At 41.2% G+C, this 23,502-nt stretch overlaps 1 protein-coding gene across 2 annotated transcripts in view; it reads right to left on the bottom strand.

The window, feature by feature from the left end:
• The window catches only part of NEGR1 (neuronal growth regulator 1), a 224,834-nt gene that overhangs the window by 120,779 nt on the left and 80,553 nt on the right, over positions 1 to 23,502 (bottom strand). For both annotated transcript variants that reach the window (XM_082053835.1, XM_082053836.1), the window contains exon 2: positions 3,875 to 4,107. In XM_082053835.1, the coding sequence (XP_081909961.1) occupies positions 3,875 to 4,107 (233 nt within the window). The remainder of the gene's footprint in view (positions 1 to 3,874; positions 4,108 to 23,502) is intronic.

The raw sequence follows: 23,502 nt of genomic DNA, 5'->3' as shown, positions 1-23,502 counted from the left end.
AAACTTTGATAGAATAAATGTCAGATTAGAAATGGCAACCTTTTCCTAGAAAAATTATGAGTGCAGTAAGAGGTATTTCATTTTTTTATTTCACTGTGGCAAACATCTGATGTTTAAATCATCTGCAGTTCATGACACTGCACATCAAGCATCTGGCACTGAGATAGACTGAGTTGATTACAAACTCCTACCTTCTAAACTTTTAATTAATTACTTCATAATTCTCACTTCTTTTTAATAAGGTCACTGAATTAAAGTTAACTGGATTATCACCCTCTCTTTCACGTGATTTTGCTTTCATTGATGCAAATGTGGGCTAAAGACACATGAGGCTTTTTCCTTTTATATTAACTATCTTGATTAATTTTCTTGGTACAAAAAGGTGTAGCTATGTAATAAGTATGAGTGATCTAGACTTGACTTGGTGGCTTCTTTACAGTGCTGAGCTGGGATTTGGGAATCTGAAATCCAACCTCAGGCTCTGCCAGAGGTTCCCTCACAGCCTGAGGCCAACTCGCCAAACCTCACGAGGTCTCTGTATGTGGGACGGTGATGGAGAAGCTGCTGCTTCCCATCTGCCTTGATTATGTATTGATCACGACACTGGGCAGGATTTTTTTGTGTGCAAGATCTGTGGTTTAATGTGCGAGTGTACAATATTTAATGCAATGTAGCCTAAACTACATTTTGGGATGCTATTGTAAAGAGCCAGAAAAAAAAACATAAAGATGGAAGAGAAGTGATGTGGGTTGGATTAATTTACTGAATATAACATCGTAACTGCCAGGGACCAAACAGGGACAATTTCCAGACTTAGCCAGGGATACTAGAAATGTTGGGTTTGTGGCCTGGGCCTCTTCACCTTTCTGTGTTTTACTCATGGAAACTAAGGCATTTCTAGCCCATTAAATGTGTTTATTCTCTTAAAACACTTACACAAATATGTTCAGAAACCATCAGCCTAAATTGCAGAGAAGAAGATATTCAAAATGATAGCTACTGGATCTGTGTGGACCCCCCACACATACCGAAAAATAAAAAAAAGGGCTTTTAAAGTAGAGTTTCACAGCAAATAATTTTGCCATCTGAAGTTTGAACCCATTTAGGAGCTTGTGATCAGACATCAGCCTTTATTCATTTAATTTGCGGCACAAGGCACACACCCCTGGCTCTCCCAGCTCTGCTGTTTGCAGCAGGACGACGTCTTCTTTTGACACAACACAGCCTGGAGGGCAGAGGAATTTTAAAAGCCTAAGACTTTGCTTTTAAATTTTCTTTTTCTCCTGTTGTTTCATGTGCTGCTCCAGCTCTGCTGCTGTTCATTTATTCACACTGTAAAAGGAAACCCAGCCCTTTGACTAAATGATTTTATACTTTGGTAAAAGACCTGCTTTTCCCTTCATTTATTTCTCCCCAATAGCAGACGTTGTTTCTAATCTTGAAATACAAAGCCACGAACAGTATTAATAGGAAACATAAAACTGCTTCCATAAAATGTTATTATATCATCCCCATGAACCCTATGCAGCAGGAAAGGATGCATTAAAATAAGCTCCTGGCAGTTGTTTGATGTCATCCAGCCAGCCAGGGGTACCCTTAGCCAGGTCAGTCTCCATCTCAAAGGATGCACAAACTGCACCCTCAGCCCCAGCACAAGGATGAAGTGATGGCTTTGTGAGCCATGGAAGTACAAAGAGACCTGACTAGAAGTGCGCACAAGCCCAGGTCCCACCTAGGGCCACTGGACAGGTGACAACAGCACCAAAACTGATGCAGGGCTCTCCAAATGACCATGCAAAACCCAGTGGTGATTCACAGCATGGTCCCACCCCCATGGGATGAGCGACTGGTGCGACTCACATCTCATCCCCTGCACGGCAGACAATTATTAAGATCTATAGTAATAGGTACATATAGCTATGAGTTAGAATGGAAAGAAATAGCCTCAGTCATCACCCATGTGGGATGGGGCATCCTCCAGAGCTGCCAGTCCTGCTCTGCTGCTCGGACTATACCTGACCCCTCTCTGTAAGACGGGACCCAGCACCTTTCCCTTCTTAGGACTAAGAGAACTTCATGGGAAAAATACAAGGACAGTGATTTTTTAAAAATTTGTCTTAAAATCAGTGCACTTGTTCCAGCTATGCCTCATGGAGCTGATCTCTACTTCCTACAAAACTGCAATAATACTTGAGGAACTGAATATCTATATATATAATTACAATAATAATTGACACTACCACAGCTGCTTCATTCCAGCTTCCCAGTCCAACAGCATCCAAACCCTTCTGCAACTCCTGAACAACCCACCCACATCAACAGCACATTTATGAGTCTTCACGCAACCGCCGCCTCTGAGCAAGGTCATAAAAATGACTAAGTGATGGCTTTTGGCTGTACTAATAAAATAATGCTCTTTATGCAACAAAGACACTTGGCTCTTACCGAGCTACAGTCTAACGTTCTTACAATCAGGGTCTAAAGGTCTAGTGGTTAAGGATAATTAGTTTGAGAAGCATTTCATACACATTATTTCTAAGGGATTTTGGTGTGCCATATGGATCAATAGAGATTGCCATTTAAATTCTTCTGTTTGATATTCATTGCTTTATTACTCATAAAAATGCAAAAGAAAATTTTAATGATGATTACACCAAAGACTAATAAGTTAAAGCCTTAGGTTATACTTTGCATTTCTGAAGATATAAATGCAATCGTTTAATAATTATGCATATTTTTAACTATTGAGTTATTATTTCTCTATATACTTGTAGTTAGACTAATTAATTTTAAGCTCCTGTTTATATGTTTTATACATGCAACTAATTGCCAACGTTTTTTTAAGCCCCTTGCATGAGGGCATTAACTATTAGAAAGACAGCCAAAACTAAGAACTGTTCACCCTGGAACAATACAACAACTGTTACCTCCTTGTGTGTAAAGCTGACCCTGTCGTTCTGCAGCGCTTAAAACAGAAAACTGTCTCACAGAAATAAGTGGATTGTTCTTATTAACAATAGTGGGATCCCAGTATTTCTGTGAGAAAACTGGTCAGGAAAAAACAATAAGCTATGGATTTTAATGCAATATCAGCTCGTCTTAATTTGTTTATTTTGGTTTTAATGAATTTCTATTGAATTTCTAAATATAATGGAATTTCTATTTTAGAAAAAATGGCTTTATTCATTCTAATTTTCTTTTTTTTTTTTAAGCTGATGAGTTAACTCTTGTTTTCATAACAATGCCTGCAATGGTACACACCAGAGAAGACACTTGAGGTGCCCAAATGAAATACCACATCTTTCAAATCCAGTAAAATTTACAGAAAACTTCATCTGTGAAGCTGCCTGTGGACAGGACACATCCATGCGGGCAGGTCAGACGAGGGCTGTGGGGACAGATGTTTCTGCCACTACTCGGTAGTAAAGTTCAAATGTAAAGGCTGTAAACCTTTTGTGAACTCAGCACCAATGATGCACTGTGACACAGTGAACGGGCTGAACACCATGCAAAAAAACCACACATTTGGAGCCATGTGGGAGACCTATGGCAAACCAGCAGGTATCGGCAGGGAACTGCACCTCCACTACTGCACCTCTATGCTCCTCTTCAGTTTTTACATCTTGTTCAATTGTCAGCAGAGCAGGATTGGGATTTAAACCCGATTTTGACAAGCTAGAAACCCTTCTGGCCTAATTGTCTGCTTGCAGGGGCCCAGAGAACATAACAGGCTATGGCTACATACGAGAAAGAACAAAAGAACAAAAGAATTTTTAAAAAAACCTTTAAAATGCACTTAGCTGACATGTCCCATCCACAATTTCTTTTTCTAGTACATTTCAAATGATGATTTGCAGTTGAATTAACCACCTACCATGTACGGTTAAGTGCACCTGCATGGTTCTGGGGGTGTGCTGGGTCTGCACAGAGCAGGTGTAGGGACCGTCATCCGTCACGTCCACGTCCTGGATCTGCAAGCTGTATTCTCTTCTGTTTGCTGTTGCGATCGAAACTCGAGGATCTACTGACCACTTATCGCTTCCAGCAAAAATAATACTCGACCGATTCAGCCAGGCGCCTTTTGAAGCTCCATCTTCCAAGTAACACCTGGGAAAAAAGGTGAAAGCATAAGTGAGAAAACATAGGAGCTTTTAAATGACATTGACTTGCTATTGATTTTTAGACTGAATACAGCTATAATATATTGGAGTTGAACCTCAAAACATGAGCCCTTTGTGAATTCACAAATCATCATGAAACTAAAAGCCTATTTTACAAATATACTATAAACAAATATATTTTTCTGCTATGTTCTTCCTTTCTGATTTTCCTACTGTGAGTGTTCAGTGAAACAGTAGGTAGAAAGTCTCAATTATTTCTGAACCAGACCCAATGACTCCATCTCCACAGCCCTTTCTGCTCCAGTTCCAGCCCATAAGGCTCAGAAAGGGACACAGGCACCCATGCAAATTCTTGTCCTTTTCCTAAGACACAATAAACTTCTGCTTGCTTAGTTAATGAAACAGTTTTTGCAATCAAAAACTATAATGACATTTTAGAATCCAAACCAATATTTTTTTATTTCCAAAAGATTATTAGATTTGTCATTTCTAATCTTATTCAAGGCATCTCGTTTAAAGCAAGCATACATTCAATTAGCATGGATTTCCCTGCTGACAACAATGACATATGAAGTGTATTTTTTAAAACATCTTTGGGATGGCAGTGACTCAAACAAATCTCTGTTATGCCATACTTTAGCTTTTCAACAATTATTATAAGAACAATAACTAAAGGTGGTGTTTTTCAGGGGATAATAGTCACCTTAATCAGAACTCGGCGAATAACATCCCACAATCAGAAGCAGTTGTACCCCAGACAGATTCCTTTCCCTCTAAATTTTGGTTCAAAAGTATAAATATAGTCCATAAAGACCTTGTTTTTTTCAAAATGAGTAAAAAGTACAGCTCGAGAATGAAAACACATATATCTGAAGAATTTGACAGCATTTCTACACAGTATCTCGGGGGTTTGAACATGGCAGCAGAGATTGCGAGGGAACCGCGAGCTCAACACACTGGTGTAGGTTCCACAATCTGCCTGGAACGCATCAGCTGAGACATAAAAAGAACAAGGTATATCGCAAAATCTAATTTGTAGTCTGTTTCACCGTCTGTAGACTCAAAAGTCAGTCAGGGTATTAAAGGTCAACGTTAATTGAAAATATTTTCTGTGGATATGCAACAAAAAAAAAAGCCATCCAGGCAAAACTGCAGTGTAACCTTCTCCCAAGGTAATTGGGCACCGCAATATGCTGAGGGTGTCAATATTGTGTATTATTAGAAACCATTTGTAACTTGTCTCTAAACCAGCTTTCCACCTCTTGTTGCTCACTGCATGTTGGTTTGAGGAGAACTGTGTTGTGAAGGGTTCTGTTCAGTGTCACCAACAGGCCCTGAGAGCAGCATGGCATCAAGCACCGGCACCCAGACTTGGGTGGACACGCCGTGAGAAGCTGGTGAGTAATTCTGACAGCACTTCGTAGTGGCATGGAGTAAATATCAAGTTATGGAACTGGTAAATCAGTGGCATGCATGCTGCTGGGATAAAACCAGTCCCAGGAGATGCTCTAATTTTCTAAGCAACTGATGGCTTTGGGGTAGCCATCAAGCTTTTCTGTCACCTGGCAAGAATGAAGGGATGCTGATGACACGAGAGAGAAGGGACACTGCACATCGCTCCTCAGTCCCACAGGCACTGTGATTTTCTGTTCAAGGGATGCTCAGATAACACAGTCCATGTTCTGCTCTGCAGCTCTGCAGTCTCTGACAGCAAAAACCATCCCCAGGAGAGGGGGATGCTCCTCTCAACTCAGCCAGAGCCGTGGTCTGTGTCAGCAGCCAGGAAAATGCACCAGAGAGCAGCCAGTCGGGAAAGAAAACAGGACCATGGGTAGAAAAATCAATAAATAAAAACGATGGAAAGTGAAACCAGCAGATCACAGGACTGTGCAAAGTGTGAGAATCCAACAAGAGCACAAATACCGGACAGGTTCCAAGCACCACCTATCCATAGACAATGAAATATTTGTCGTTAAAAAGGGAGGAGAAATAGTTTTATTTCTACACAAGACTGAACCTGCCTGGAGGGAGGGTAAGGATATTTAACTACGGCTCAAAAACTAAATTAACGTTATACTTCAGTTTTCCATGAAGAAGGTGACACGCAGCACATGGAAAAAGGTGGAACAGTGAACGGAGTCAACGGTGGAGAAAAACCCCGGTGGGACACACTTGAGAGTAGAAACTGCAAATCTGGGGGCATGTGGGGTTTTTATAAACAACTTGAAAGTGATGCTACACCACTGGGAAATCAGAAATTTATTATCTACACTTAAGGAAATGTGGAGAGTGAATCAGGCAATTTTTAGACTAACCATCATGCCCACAATAGAATTTAAGGCTTTAAAATAAATTTAAAAGTTGAAGGAAAGTAATATAAAGTGCAACAGACTAATGGGACGTTTTTATTTGATAAAGAGGTTTTTGCATGAAGGAAATCCAATAGGAGAGAATGTATTAGATCTCATCTCTTTGATAAAACATTAAAATAGTACAACTATGGATACTGTTGGGTGGGAAAAAATGGTGATTTCACAGCTTAAGCATATGGTGGTATTGTTTAAGGGGAAAAATTACATCCCCTTTAGCAGTAAGAAACTAGAAGCATCGGGCTGAAATTCTTCAGAAATGGATCATGAATATAACCATTCATTTAATTAATGGTCTCAACATGAAACCTGAAGGAGTTCTGAGAGAAGCTGCAGACGATAGGAGATAAAAAAATCAGTTTCTACGGCAGAGAATGGGGATGTGCCAGGCAGATGACTTTGAGGCAGCCGCTGTGGGGCCCTGCGGGGGAAACTCTGTGGGCCTGTGCCCCTTTGGAGAAGACAAGGAGCTGCTTTCAAAGTCTGATGAACATTTATAAATTGATTCTAATGAACAGAAGACTGGGGACAAGCAGAGAAATCTCACATCCAATGCTGTGTTTCTACAATGCGTTCCTTTTCTACTGGTATTTCAGCAGCAGCTGGATACAGTCAATTATAAATTCATATTTTTGAAGTTAGCCTGTAGTTTCAATGACATTTTACCATTTTACTTAACTCCCTTGCTGTTTATGCACACAAACACATCACAAACCATGCAAGAACACATTAGCACTGTGGCTTCTGCCCACAAAAGAGAAAACTAGCCATCTCCTCTCCCCACACACAAAACTGGCCCCAAATTCCCTGCTCTTTGTGAAGCTTGTAAGAAAAAAACAAATAGCTGTGTTAAAAACAAACAAACAAACAAAAAACCAAAATAAAAACAAAAAAAAACCCACCAAAGTTGAATTTTTTTGTTAGCAATTAAAGACAAAAATGGAATTCTCCTCAGATGCAAAGTGAAGCACTCAGAGCATCTCCAGAGAAGGGGAGTGCTTGGGGATGTTGCTGTGGCAGCTCCAGAGCATCCTCACAACTGCCTCACAGCACCTGATCCAAAAGCCTCGAATATTCCCAAAAACTTCTCCTACAAACACAGCTTGTCTTGTATCATGGCTTTCCTGGTGAGAAGAGGTGTGATGCAGCAGTGCAGAAAGGAATACAAGAACTCTTGTTGTTTTACTTGATATACAAAGGTTTTTTTCTTAAAACATCTTTCTAAATAAAATAATAAATTTTGCTTTATTAATTTCTAAGTGCCTGAGTATCAAGGATAGAGATGAAAACTTGATCAAATCAACTCTCTTTCATACCCTGCTAATTAAAAAAGAAGTATGCAGTACACAATTGCCGTAGACCACACGAAAACGAAGGACTAAATGGAACAGATTTTTACTGTTGAGAGAGATTTTCAAGGCTGATGAAAAAAAATAACCTCACAAAATATATTTCTGAAAATGTAGCTAAGAGAAAATTTTTCAGTCCTTTTGTTCAGGCCCTGAGCATGTTGCATGTGGAATAACGTTGACTTCAAACTAAACATCCAGCAGTAAAACATTCCTTACAGGAATGCAACCTGATTTTTAAATTCTATTCATAGGTCTAATTATTTTTAGAAGTTAATAATCACACTGTAGCACAGTTAAAGGAAGTATAACAATCACTAAATAAAAGCAACTTTTGCTCTTTTTACCTTAACACTGCTTGGAAAAATATTGATTAAACTATAGCTGAACTCAGAAGAGAATTCTTCTATTTTTAAACTTGTAAGACTGGAAAAATGAACAATTTATTTTTTAGCTGATGATTGTAATCAAAAATTCTCTACTGAACAAGCATAATAAATAGATTTTAATGTTAACTTTCTTATACTGTGGAAGGTATTTTATTATTTTTCTGATCATTATTAATGGGGATGATCTGCTGTAATTTGTAAGTGCAGAAAAACACAGTCTCACCCAGCTTCCTTACAGTCTTTAATCCTCTATTTCTGACACCTCCCACTTTCCTAGCTCTCTAGTCTATTATTTCCCCATAATTAAAACACAGACCTATTAATCTCTGTAAAAAACAGTTCTTCCCTGTTGCTTAATTAAAATTGCACACGGTCCTTTTTTTGCAAGAGCCTTGGCAGCAGGGCTGGAGCTGCCCCCTTGCTGCCCATGGAGCTTCCCCGTCCTCCACATGTTGCAGGAACATTTGACCCCTGCCCATCTCCACAGGGCAACATCTGGATAGTGCATCATGGTTCAAAAAGATGGACCTGATTTCAAAGCGGTATATTTTACCATGGCAACATGTTATGATTACACAAGAACGGTTTAAGGAGTTATTGAGCGGGAATCATTTGAAACTCTGTGCCCCAGCTTTTCCAGTGGTAAGAGTTTCATTCGTGGTTGCAGAGATACAGTGATTGCAAATTGGGTCCATCTGTTGGAAACACCCTCTACTTGGGCAGTACTTAAAATGAAAATAATTTTCATTCAAGTAGGAGCAAAACCTCCATTATCCTCACTTCTTGGGCAACTACTTACTGGAGCCAGATCACAAAGCTGAAAGGATAAGTAAGTTAAAAACTGTTATACAAATCTGTAGGTAAATTCAACCCCCACAACCCTTTAAATACACCCACCCCATGCTCCCACCTCCTGCCCTGGGAAATGCCACTGGAGCCAAGGCAGAGTCATCCCAAACACATCCCTGACCTGGAGGGAACACCGAATGAGACACGGGCAGACAATTCCTCCCCCAAACACATCCTGAAAGGGCAGGATATGACTCATGCCTGTGTGGGCTGTGCCTCTGAAACCAACAATCCTGTTGCAGCTCGGGTTCAAAGTTCTCTCTCATTTGCAGAAAATCCTCAAATCCTTTCTTTTTCCCTGAAAACTTAGAAGAATTTGACTTGCAAGTTGTTACAGTTCGAGATGAGAGGTGCTCTGGGTGCTGGTGGAGCACCCACGCAGGACATGAACATCCCCATCCATCGCCTGCCCACGGGTGAGTGTTCACCCGGCCAGATGTGGGGCTGTTATTGATTACTACAGCATCTTTTTTTTCCAGTGAAATTGCTTTTGGCATTGAGTTATAGCCACTTTTCTCAGAACATAGAAAACCTTTGCGAAAAACCTGTGTCACTAACATTTTTCTGCTTTAAAGGAGACTGGCTTTGAGCTGCGCAGCGAGTGGAGAGAGAAACATCAGGGTCAGGGTTCAGCCTGGAAAAACACCCAGAGGCTCTGAACATGAAATGATACGTCCACGTCCAGAACCAGAAAATCACACCAGAAACCTGCTGAGAACTTTTACAACGTTCTTTTACTGATGATCTGATAAATGTCTTCTCCAGGTTCTCTGTGGGTTCTTATGAATAATATCTTAAAAGTTGGTTACACTAAAATAAAAATAACTCAGGTGCCATTTTAAGTGATCCTTCTACTTTTGTAATCAAAATCAGTTTTCTCATGGCTACTATAGCTCAAACCATGGAATTCTGCATAAAAAACTGTGCAGTTGCTCATTGTCATTACAGGTTTTTAAAAACTGTATTTACAGAACAGTCTCAGACTGTCAGGGAGTCGATACATGAATGGCTGGTGGCTGGGCTGGTGTACACCAAAGGCTGAACCCAAGGTGCCCCCACAAAAGCAACACTATTTATTTATGAAACGTGCAAATATTAAATTATCCTGCAGAGGGAGACTGCACTGTCATGAACAGGATAGAAATGTGTACAGCCTGATAAACTATGTGGAAAAGGGGAGACCAGCAGTTGTTTTAAAACAGAGTTTAAATTCAGAACGCCAAAGCTCTGTCTCACAACAAACAAAACGGACTGAAAAGAAACAAATAAACAGATAAAACAAAAGGCTTTTTTTTTGCCTGCATCTCCACTGTGTGTCCATAGATCTACCATCAAATTGCTTTTTGCTTAACAAATGGCAGCAGCGCTCGGCTGAGATGTGATGAGGTTTCATTCTACCAATGTGCACCGTCCCAGCACCCACTGCCCAGGGTACTGAGCATCTTGCCCGTCCTGCCCAGCACAAACATCAGACTCTTGTTCTTTGTCTTTTTAAGTCAGTGGTGGAAGAAGCTCTGATTACACACCAAGGTGTTAACATGCACAAATAAGCCTTTTGTCTTTGACCTTTGCTCTGCATGTGTTGTGATTTTTAAACACCATCCACCGTGGCTGGTACCAAATATTTTTTTAGAGCAAGTTTTCTCTTTGGGCTACCAAGCCACAGCGTGTTTCCGTACAGAGGATGGAGAAGCTCCAGAGCCAGTCCCTCTCAAACGCCAGGATGGAGATGCCCCAGACCGGTCCCTCCATGGCTACCCAGGCAGGGAAAAGCCACCTGGGGGGACACCCCAAAAAAACCTTCCTTGCTCTTCTGGGAGCATCTCCTCCCCTTCCAACCTGAAGAGACCAGATATGCCTAAGCCGTTTTACCCAGGGTTCGCAGTCAAATAATTCATTTAGCACCATATCAATATACACTTATTCATAATTACCTCCTTTAAATAAAGATGTTCTTTCAAACCGACTACCCTCTATTTTCTGCGGTTCTCAGCACTCCATTACATCACTTTCTAAAACAGAAGCTCACAACTGGAGATCTGCAAACTTATGGGGAAACCAAGATAAATCTTTAAATATTTGTTGACCTGTGGCCTTTTCCAAAAGGAGCAGATACCAGCATGAGCTTTTTATCTGGCAAACTGCTTGAAATAAATGGGGATATGTGCTACCTGAATTTTCATGAGTAATTAGCATAATTAACCTCCCTGCTCTGCTCCTGTGCCACTTCCACTGCTCCAGAGAATGGATGTGCAGTTTATTAACCATGAGAACTCGCTGGCTTTTCTCACTGGGTACCTGGCCTGTGGATGGAATGAAAACCACGACCAAGAGAGGAAACAGGACAAAAGGACTGGGAGGAAAACCAGAATATCCTCTTCATTAGACACCTCCAGCTTCCTGCTCTTATAAACTCCTCTGCCTTGAGATGCTTTAGGTTATTCTAGGAAATCTGTCTGCACATAAAACATGGATTAATCCCTAAATCTGAAACACTTCAAACAGAATATCAGTAGACTACTGGTAATTAATAGCAAAAGTGTTGCTCTTCTACAAAATTTTAAATGTTATATTCTCTACAGCTGATATTATTTGAATTTTAATCTGTATGGGTTTCAACCTCAACACCTGGCAATCCATCCCAGCCAGGTGAGAGACACTCATCACTCCACTCCCCAAGACTCATCACAACCACCAGCCACAACCACAATGTGTATTTCCCAAAGAACTGGCTTTTTGCCATGGCAAGGAAAGAGAGACTGTTGGTATCACAACTGCAATAAATTCATTTGTTGTTTTTATTTATATGAAAATATTCCCATCCCTTTTCACTGATATATTTTCTTATTAAAAAGAACAAAACAGTATAGTATAAAGCTAAGAATTACTATTTATTAATTATTTTGTGGGAGCACATAATATTTTCTCTTTGTAGGCTCAAGAACAATATCATCCAATATTATTGGTTCTGATAGTCTTGGTTTCATTTTCAAAGAGTAACACCCAGCCTAATCATATTGTTTGAAATATTAAACAGGGGCTAGCTGCTGCATTTGCTATTTATTATTTCCTACAGATTTGTGATATAGAAGCACTGACTTCCAGAAATTATGAAGAAGAAATTGCCAATGGATAAAAGTAACACTGCAATGTTTTGTCTTTATTATTTGCACCTTCCTTAAGGGAAAGGGGTTTTTGAAAATTTGAGAGCCAATCTTGTTTATTTTATAGGACTGGGTAAGTCAGCTGTTTCTTCTGATGGTGAAATCCAACCCAGATGGCATTCCCCCCACCCCCGTTTTTTGGCCACACAACACTGAAACACAAATTAAAGGAATAAAAAGCAACATAAGCTCTGAGACCATGTCAAAGCAAAGCATCATACCTAGAGAATGAGAAAACATCAGGTCTGTGAACATATCCTGCTAGTTTCCAAATTTTTGATACCACAGCATGTTACTGAAGGATTAGAGCATCCAGAAATATATAACAGCATTAAAAAAAGCCATGATTCTAATTAGCTGCATTTATTTCAGGATCAGAACAGTTACATTAGTCTTTACTTTTAATGCTAAAATGAAACAAAGGTTTCTTCACTGATGCAATAAGCTCTGACAAAAAAAATGAGTGTTTACAATGGGAGACTATGGCAGTAACATGCTTGGGACACAACAATGGGTGTTGGACTGCTGTTGTACCAAACATCCCCAAAAATGCTGTAACTTGAAGATGACCACAGCATCATGGTGACATGACACATCACAGGGAGGGTGAGAGGACTGTGGGCATCACTGGTACCCGGGCATGGAGCCACCCTGTCAGCCTGGGCTGGGGAGCCCAGCACTGAATCATAGAATCGCTCTGCTTATAAAATCAAGTCCAACCATAACCCAGCCCTAGCACTAACCCATGTCCATGAGAACCTCATCTCTGTTCAACACCTCCAGGGATGGTGACTCCACCACTGCCCTGGGCAGCCTGTTCCAATGCCCGACAGCCCTTTGGGGAAGAAATTGTTCCCCAGATCCAACCTCAACCTCCCCTGGCACAACTTGAAACCGTTTCCTCTCATCGTGGCGCTTGTTCCTTGGGAGTAGAGCCCGACCCCCACCCCGGCTCCAACCTCCTTTCAGGCAGTTGCAGAGAGTGAAAAGGTCTCCCCTCAGCTCCTGTTCTCCAGGCTGAACCCCCCATTTCCCTGAAGGAAAACCCCCAGATCCCTGCTCTGTTGGGTGAATCCCCATGTTGTGCTGCCCAGAGACCCCTCACCAGCAGCTGAGCAAGGCTGGAAAATGGCCCTTGGCTGGTGAGGAGCCTGTCCTGGCCCCTACATCCCCCCCGAACATGTCCCCCATCCCTCCTGCTGCCAGCACAGCCACCGGGACTACGCTGAGACCCTACTAACCCTGATGCATTGGGAAATGCAATGTCTGCCTGCAGCAACCCTGCAACAGCAAGCTCCTCACTACCCGTGGAGCTGTTTGGTATAAAATGCATCAAAAACAGTGCAAAAAGTACACCTGTAGGCAGAGGTGTGGGTGTTCCTGCTCTCCAGAGCCCTGATAATTCACCTCTCCCTTCTGACAAACCAGCCCCATGGGCTGCAGCTTCCCGGCCATAGGATTTCTTAATTAACATAAACATTTTATGTTCCTCATGAATAGGGTTTTTTTTCACCAAAAACATTCTTTCCAAGTGAAAACAAGTTTGATTTTAGGGTTTCCTTGCAATAACATCTACAGCAGGAGTGGGCAGGACACAGGAGGCAGGAGATAATTGTGTGCTGTGTTGCATCCTTTATTGGATCAGTATTGACCTCGGACTCTTCTCAGAGAAGGTAATGCCAGCCCTGTGATGCAATTCTCTCCAGGTTGGCTTAAGTAAAATAACAGAGTTAACAACAGAAGCACAGCTACCTAGAGAGGTGTAATTCATCATGGAGTGTTTCATGCCATTATCTTAAAAACATACAGTGTAGTAATCACTTGAAGTAGTGATAACACATAATTGTATGCTTCTCATAAATTATAGGTGAATGGGAGTTTCAGCTAATGAGTACCAAATAGGAGCTCAGGAACTGCCGTGATTACAGAAGATGTAGTGATGAATGCATTTATTATTGGGGTATTACAAATCTTTTTATAGCAGAGATGGCAAGTTTATAAATAAATAACCAACCACAGAGGTACCTGCATGTCTAACCAAGACAACTAACTTATTAGCCTGCAGTTCAATCAGCGTCTCACGCAAAAACGTTTGAAAGCTTGATGAAAGCAAAGCAAAGGAAAACAAAGAAAGCAAAGCCCCACCCAAACACCTGCACCCATGGGTTTGCACACACTGTCCTGCCAGCACTTGCACAATACACACTGCTGGAGTATTCTCAACAAAAAACAAACTTTTGCATTGTCTCTTATGGAAAAGCAACCTTCCCTCCCCCCAAATAATTAAAAGCAACAATGCACCTTCATGGGATAAATGAGGTGATGCCCAAATCAAAGACCTGGACCAGCTCTGCTGGAAACTGTCCTGGGCAGCACTGGCCAGGCTGTAAAACCCACCAAAACCCCAGCTAGAATGCAATCTGGAATTTCTTCTTCCTCTGCAACATTCACCATCAGCAAATGCTTTTATTTTACAACAACAACAACAAAAAAAGGCAATATCCCTTTGGGGCTTCTCCCTCCTCTCCAGGACAGGAGGACTGCTAGAATTTGAGAGAAAAAATGTAAATGTAAAATAAACAAACAAAAAACCCAAGCAGAAAAGTTACAATCAAACAAACGCATTTGTGCAACCTAAGAACACAAAGCAGATTGATGCAATGGGTTGGTGCCTCTGTGTCTGGAAGAATCTGAGTAATTTTAAAAATGAAGCAAATACGTTAAACCTTATGAAAAAAAAATCCAAATGAAAGTATTCTGGCATTCTGGAAGGTATTTTGGCATTTTTGCAAATAGCACATTTCTCACAGCAGTTCCTCTGCAGCCTGGCCTGTGCTGTGCCTGCCCAGCCACTGCTGCTTTGGCATCACAGCAAAATCAGCCAAAAGGCAGAGCCAGGGAACCTCCTTTGCTCTGGTTTCCTACATTAGCTTAGACCCAGCTTTAGGTCCCCCTCCAAACTCTGAATAAAGTCTGGTTGGGTTCTTTGCTCTCTGTCAGGCAGCACAAAGATCACACGGAGCTGCACCATGTTTCAGGTCAGCACACACTTAGGAAAGTGTGGCTGGCAGGCAAGGCCATTTCAACCATTCCATTTTGGGAATTCCATTCCATTTGAGAAGTTATCTTCATCCATCAGCAGAATGAAAGCAAAATTTAAAAATCTCAAAGGCTTTCATGAAACAGAATTTTCCATACAAACTAATAACTGAATAACTCAATATGTATGACCCCTACTAGGGCTGATACATGATTTTGTCTGTGCTCATCTCCTAGAACATTTAGTGTGCTGATATACTACTGTTCAGAATGTTAGTAATAGCAAAAAAAAAAAAAAGTAAATGTAATTGTCCTGCAGTCCTTCACTATAAAGGATCTTTCAGGAGAAGTAAGAATGACCTTTTTATTTACAATAGAAAGAAAATGTTATAGTTGGAGCTGCAAAGTATCGATGTCTCAAGTATCTTGTAACAGCATTGAATGGAATAAATGCATATAATCACTCCTGGGGTCTTGCATGGGCAGACCCCTCATGGTGGCCCTGGTCTCTGCTCATGGGATGGTACTGATGGGGACATGAGGAAAAGGCAGGTTAAAGGACACACCTTGCCATTCCAAAGAACTTCAGGACTTGATAGCTCTTTCTATATATTATTCTCAATTTCCATCATCTGAAGGATGTATCCTGGATCCAATCCCTTTCGTATTACTCATATTTAAGATTCAAATTCAAATTAAGTCTCGCTGTGCAAGATAATGGAAAATATTCAGATAAAGTGTTTGCTTTTAGAATGGCAAATTTGAACAAAAAGGCTCTGAATGTGCTGGAAGATAATAAATCTGAGTTCCTGGTTCATGTGGTGGTTAGTTTTCTAGTTTTTATAGAAGAAAACTACATATAATCTGAAACAGTGTTTTTCTGTGCTTAACTTAGTGATGAAAAATCTAAGGACAATACTGTGTGCTTTAATTATCCCAGTAAAAGCAGCATTTTGATATCTTTGGGCTAAGCCTGAGATAAATATATTGCCACATGTACGTGCAGGATGGCACATGTGTCTGACATGGGCAGCAACGCAAGACCAGCAGCAATGGGAAGTTCTCCACCATCACAGGTCAGGCCATAAGAACTGGCCTGTGGGTCTCCTGTAAACTGGACTGAGTGACTTAGTATAAATCTGAGAGGATGCCTTAAACATATTATACGTGTCCAAATGTTGTGCCTAGACTTGTTATTTTTTGTCCCTGTGCTGCTAATAGGATGAACATTTTTCTGAACATCTGAGAAGCCCATTCTCGTTTCTCATGCTGTATTTCCACTTGACTCGCTCTTTGTGAAAATAAATGTTACCGGAGGAATTCAGCTTTTTAGAGGAGGCGGCCGAGGGAGTCGATTCCTTTACCAAAGTGCCATCTCCGCTCAACCGGCGCTCTTTATCTTCTCGCAGCAGACACTCGCACGCTGCCCCCGTAATCCACTCTGCAGAACGTGGCCCGCGACCATTAGGTGCAGTTACAGCGGGATAATCACAGCTATCGATTCCGACACGCTGCTTGTGCTGCAAAACCTCCCAAGATCTTCCCCTGTATCGCACAGCCAGTCCTAGAGCACATCGCTTGATGAGTGCAGACTTTTTGTCTGCTCTTAATTGTTGCTGTGGATTCTTATTTATAATGTAAAAAGAATCAAATGGAAACTGCCTCATATTTGATCAGCGGCACAAACCCTGATTGCTGTGGCTGCACACAACGCACACCTGCGCTGTCAGGTACGTGTCGCTGCTGCACACAGTAAATAATTACAATGCCCTGACTATATCCAAATCCCGACTTTGAAATGGCAATGCAATTTCTAGCAAACGATGATGACTTTTAAACGTGTGGTTTTTCACCTGGATTGTTCTAAGCAAAACCGCAACTGAGCCCAGCACAGCCAGTCTGGCATTGGCACCGTTGGAGCCCTGCGCCCGGAACCCCAGCCTGACACCACTTACTGCTAAAAGGGAAAGAGCAAAAATGGGATCCTTTTTATTGCCTTCCCGAGCTCCAGCTGCCTTCAGCACGAGCCAGCAGAAATAGTGATTCTGTCAGTCACTGTGTAGACCACAGAACACCTGGGCTGAAAGGGACCTCAACAGACCAACTGGTCCAACCTTTCAGGTGACAGGGAGCCTAGTCATAAGTTTCGTTTTCGTTTAGTTTCAGATAAATGTACCCTTTATTGGGTGCAGAAAAAAGGCATTTCTCAGCACAGGTTGTTTTCTGAAGAAATAAGCGATAGTGCACAGAGAGGAAAGATAAACCGCCTGTCCAAACAAGCATTCACTGACTACCTGTATGCAGCTATTTTGGTAATTACTGGGAAATCCACTTGTGCCATTCGATTCTCTTCGGAGATGACTTCAGCTTGCATGACTGCTCTAAGCAAAGTGATACAGCCTGACAGCGTTTACTTAACCTGTGTAACAAGGAGCTGTTTCTGAGTGGTTTCCTTTAGCACATCACCTATAAACAAGCTTTTTAATAGTAACAACTAAAGGGAATTCCTTTTTTCTTTTCCCTTTATGTTTTCTCTTTGAAAAAAAGTAGATCCAGGGCTTCCTATTCATGTTCAAAATATGTTGCCTATTCATTTTACTTGTAAAAGAGCTGGAAAGGTAGAATCACATCTTTTGAAAGTTAACAATCTCCCATCAGAACAAACAGACTTTTATAAAATGAATCAAGTATTGATGACCTCCATATGAGGTATATTAAGATGCTGAGTGTGTTAACAGGTGAGATAATCACACTGAAAAACATACAAGGCACATTAAAATTAATATTTAGACAGAATAGCTGCAAACTTTTCTCTGTATGTTTTTAGATTGATGTCTTATTATATTATGCAGTTTTGAGAAATAAAATAATCATTGGCCAGAGAATGGATGAGCACACATTTGTTTTATAAACAATAGCTGAAGGAACAGTATTAAAAGCATTTCCAGTCCCACTGGGGATATATTCCACCCACACACATGGAGCCCATTTCTCCACAAGAGTATGTGGGACAAGAAGATGCTGGACCAGGGCTGGGCTGGTGTCCTGCCCTCTGTCCCCTTGGGAGGGGGAGCTGCTGTCCCCAGCTGACGGAAGCATCTGCACTCACCAGCAGTGGGAGCTGCTTGGATTGCACAGAAAAAATCCAGGATAAATAATTAGACTGGGCAGCTGGACGGCTGCACCTCCTGTTCCCTGCCCTTCTCCGCTCCACTCAATACATCGTTATACAAAACAAATTACAATGAGCTGCTACACAGTCACTGTGTGACTATCCAGTTCGTACAACCACATCATTGTGTATATATCTGCATATATAAAATGATAACTATTTCAGTAACTGTATCACTATATGTTCTTTATATCCCTCACTATACAATCAGTACAAAGAAACACATATGACACATATGCCTTTTCAGAAAGGTGTTTAAATGGTGGATAAAATCAATTGCCACCAAAGCACAAACTTTAAAGGGTAATATGTTGTGAATGGTGGAAAGGTGGTGATGGGATTACAGCACAAGAGGTGACTGGTGGGATGAATGAGCTGCCCCCAGGCTATGCTGTGCAGCTGGTCTGGCCCTCACCAGCACTGGCACTGGGACCAGCACCAGTATCAGCATCAGGACCAGCACCAGCAGGAGTAACCAGGACCAACCCGTGACCCCCTGGGCCCCCTCGCCTGCTCTGCACTTGCTGGGTTTGAACATCTCAGATGAGAAAAGGGATCCTGCTCTGACAAGAACTCTGCAGCAACATTATATTACTTAATAATTCAGCCCCCTCACACAGACACATCTATTCATCAGTGTTTGTTCAAATTAAGGGCAAAAATATTTTTCCTTCTCCAATTCCCTCAGCCAGGCAGGGTTGGTCAGTGAACACAGCTTGTTACACTCCAAGCATCCATGAAAGCATTTGCTCAATGCCACTGGGTTAGAGCCCTGCAGAGCAAAAAAACCCAGCTACCTTTTTTTATTAAATATATAACAACCGGAAACAATTCAGCTTAACTCTCAGAGGTGAGCTGAATTCAGAGTGCTGTGGAGGAGAAGAAATCAAGCAAACAAACCAACCAGTTCCAAACCTGACCATGTTTTGGGTTTTGGGCAGAAATAATTGAAACTACAGGTGGAATCTCCACAGGACATTTCAAAGAGTGACTCTGTTAGAAGCAACTACATTTCCTATGATTGCTAATCCACCCTTTTTACTCCCCCCAGACAAATACTTTAAACATTGCTCGTCAAATAGCTTAGAGAGATTCCAGCTGCTCACCTGCTTTGAGCCATTTTTAGATTTTCCCTTTTCCTTTTTTTTTTTTTTTAGTTGGTTTCCTTAATGCAGCAGCTACAGGCAGCTGCCACACAAATACTCGGACACAGACCCATGGAGGAACGGTGGGATGGTTCTCCTTGGGTTCACATGGATGGGTAGAAGCACCACCACCCCCCCACATCACAGCTCCTGCTCCAGGAGACTCCCCTCAGCAGATGGTTTTGCTTTGACAAGCACTGAACAGGAACAAAGACTTCACCCTATTGTAAGCAATATTATGAGCCAACATTTTTTATAGAAGAACTAGGGTCAAAGACCTTCCTCTAGAAATTACATCAAACAAAACAAAACCAACAAACCAAACAAAACAGGAAAAAAGGCAGAACCCTACAGGCACTAACACATCTACCTGTGCACTTGGAGTGCTGTCAGTGCTGTTGCTGAGAGCATGAGGAATCAATAAATGTTTTTTATCAACTATTCCAAGCACAGGTGGAAGACAGTCAATCCAGAGATGAGCTGGGATGGCTGAGAGATATTTGCTCTGCATCTTTTTAGTATTTAAAAAAACCCAAACATTTGAGCTGCACCATAAATAGCATGAATTGGAATGAGGTTATTAATCTTAGAGAGCCACATACAACTGAGATTAATCAGCTTGTCTCTCATAAGCAACGTCTGCAACTCTGGAATAAAAACCATTTCCATAAAGAACATGCACAGGCATTAACCTGTTTTCCATATCTGAAAGTCACATCTTCATCACTGAATTTTAAAATACAGTTTCTTTTTTAAGACAACTTAGCAAACATCAGTAATTTAGCCTGATTTATAACATAGGAGATATAATTAATGGAAATTTACTTGACTTATTAAGAGTGTATGAAGAGAGACATGAGGAAGGAGAGGTCTGTGGTGCTGCCCCAGTGCTCCCAAGGGACCTTTAAACTGGGCGGGTGGCTGCACTGGGCACAACCCTGGGGAAAAAACCCCCTTTTCTGAAACAGGGACTGCCCTGGGGAAAAATTCCCCTTTCCTGAAACAGGGACAGCCCTTGGGAAAAAAACCCTTTTCTGAATCAGGGAGCATTGCCTGTGCCCAAGCACAAGCCCCCACCACAGACCCACCACCACTCACTGCACTGGCGACCTAAATCTGCCAGAATTATCGTCAAACTCATCCAGACTGAAACTACAGATAGTTCACATCCTTAATATTGTACATCTTTTCTGCCTAAAAGGATAAGAAAACATCAAGAAAATGGACCAAACCCACCTATTATTATCATATGCAAAATTTATTTTCATTTAACTACACACATTTTGAGGATGGTGCTCTGCTAGACAATTGGTGTTTGTCTGATATCTAAACCTTTATTGATTTCACTGTGATGATATAGAGGTACCTGCAATAAGGTCTGTGGGCTTTTTCATTTATTAAGTAATAAATAGTATATAAAATCTGATTAATCAAAGGAGTATGCTAACCTGCAAATCGCAGAGCTTGCTTGACTTGTCCAGACAAAAATCTAATTCAGTCCCATGTCCCCAAAGCCCCTGGGTCAGTCACAAGGAGGAGGTTGTAGGAAAAGTAAGAAGAGGGATGACTGGGGAGTCCTGCCCAGGGACCTGAGTGTTAGACCTCCCATAACATCCTCTGGCTGTAACTGCCCACACTGTGGGAATAATCTCACTGGGCCTGGTTACAAACATTTCCATTATCAATTTAAAGCGATGACATCGCTTGCAAAATGAGTGGGGAACTGGATCCCCTTAATTTGAACCAGTAAGCTTGTTTAGCCTTTGTCGGTTTTGTTTGTAGAAGACAGAGAATTTACATCTATAGTTGCACATAAATGATGTATCTGCAAGCCATTGTAAAAAATAATGACCCAGCTTTTAAGTGTTACAAATACTCAGCTCAAATTAACTCCAGTGAAAGCCCTGTGTTTATATACAGGGAAGAATTCCACTTAATTATTTCCAGTATTTTTAATACGAATTCTGTTTGTGTGTATCAAAGTGTGTTTACGGCTGCCCGGGTGCCGGATGATAATGCAGGGCTGACTTTGTGAGCCGCCACAGATGCCTGATTACATATTTATCTATAATGGACATTTCAGTGAAATGACCCAATAATTTTGCTGCCCAGACTTATTGCAATATCGCGTGTTAATTGCTCGAATGAGCTGAAAATAGATCTTAAAATAGGATGTAGGTGGTTAGCCCCAGGGGAAAAGAGGAGTGAAAGATGGAGCCTGTGATGATGGCTACGTTCAAAAACAAAAAGCAGGAGATAAGCCAGAGAGACAAGTACAAGCAGACGGGAAAAGGAAAAGCTGTGGTTACATGAGGAGCTACATTTCCACGTCCAGCTGATAAGTGCCAGCCAGTGTGTAAAGGCTGAGCAACATCAGTGTACCCACATTTGTTACAATAGCAATATTTACAATAGGAATATTTTTTACTAAAGTGTGTACATTCTCACTGGGAGAAACAAATTAAACAATCCAGCCCTTCTCCAGCCTACTCACAGCACTTGGCTGTCTGCTCTCCATCCCAGTTGACACCAGTTCCACTCTTGTTGCTACTGGTACCTGCACAGAAGCTGCTGATCCAGCATGACAAAGACCCTGTCAAACTCACCATCCCTGGAGGGGTTTAAACGGCGCATAGACAAAGTTCTCAGGGACATGGGTTAGTGCTAGAGTTGGGTTATGGCTGGACTCAATGATACTGAGGGTCTCTTCCAAAACCATTCTGTGATTCTATGAAACTGCACAAAACTCAGCCTCACACTCCAAGTACTTCTTCACTAATATTCCCGGCACTTTCTGAAGTAGTCTTGTCTTAATTGTGTTCATATTTGTTGTCCAGAAATTTAATTTCTTACAGTTCTTCAGTCATGTGTCAACATATCTAAAATTCCTGTAATATTTGTTCTCCTTCTCTGAATAACCTTGTCAATCTTAATTATAGCTTAGGGTAGGCAAACAAAATTGAACGTGTCGCTCCAGATGAGATGTACCATTGTTCAATATGCTGCTGTAATATATTCCGTACTTTTAATGCACCAAAGCATTTTAACTGCTGTTGCACACTGTGCAGACAGTCATTTGAGCTTCCCACCACATTTATTTATTTAGATTTCAACCCATAAAACATAAAATAATACATTTCCAAGACTCTAGGTGCCCTTGACAAATAATTAAAAATGCAATTCCACAAATTCTCAAATAGCACCAGCACATCAAAAACTTTTCTCTGCGTAAAACCATACAAATGTCAAACTTCTTCACATGAACTGCCACAAAACTTTATTTCCTCCTGTCACCCATTTCCACTAAAAAAACGTTTACCTGCCTCTCTCACTAATTAAAAGCCATTTCAAGCCCAAGGGAGTGATGGATTCTCCATTCCCAGGAGTTTTCTGCAGAGAACTCTGCCCATTCATCATTTACGCTGGTTTTGCACATGTTAGTGGACACAACGAGATGACTCTTCCATCATCCCTCTTCTCTCAGACTCGAAGAACAACAGAGGAAAAGGGAAAACAAAGAAAACTAACCCAAACCTCCTAAATCCCTTCAGCTGTCTATGACCTCATTACATCTCATACCCAACCTGGGCTTCTTACTGCGACAGGAATTGTAACTCCATGATGATTCTGTAGTGACTCTATTCCTAGCAAGTACTGAGGACTGGAAAAAATCCAAGAAACCCTCATCAACAGTATTAGTGAGCAATGAGTGGAAATCACAGGAATAATGCATTACAGTTATTAGACAGAAGCTGGGTCCATCAAATACAGCACGGTTATTTCCAGAAAAAAAAAGAATAAAGCAAAGAATAGAATAGATCCAAAGAGAAAGGAGAAAACACAAACATACTAGAGAAGCCATTTCCAAATACAAGGTAGTATTTTTATAGCATTTAACTATTATC

This window comes from Streptopelia decaocto (assembly GCF_964273445.1).
Source record: "Streptopelia decaocto genome assembly, chromosome: 5".
In the NCBI taxonomy this organism is placed as follows: Eukaryota; Metazoa; Chordata; class Aves; order Columbiformes; family Columbidae; genus Streptopelia; species Streptopelia decaocto.
The sequence above is the reverse complement of the archived record's forward strand: the minus strand, read 5'-3'. Positions and strand labels throughout refer to the sequence as shown.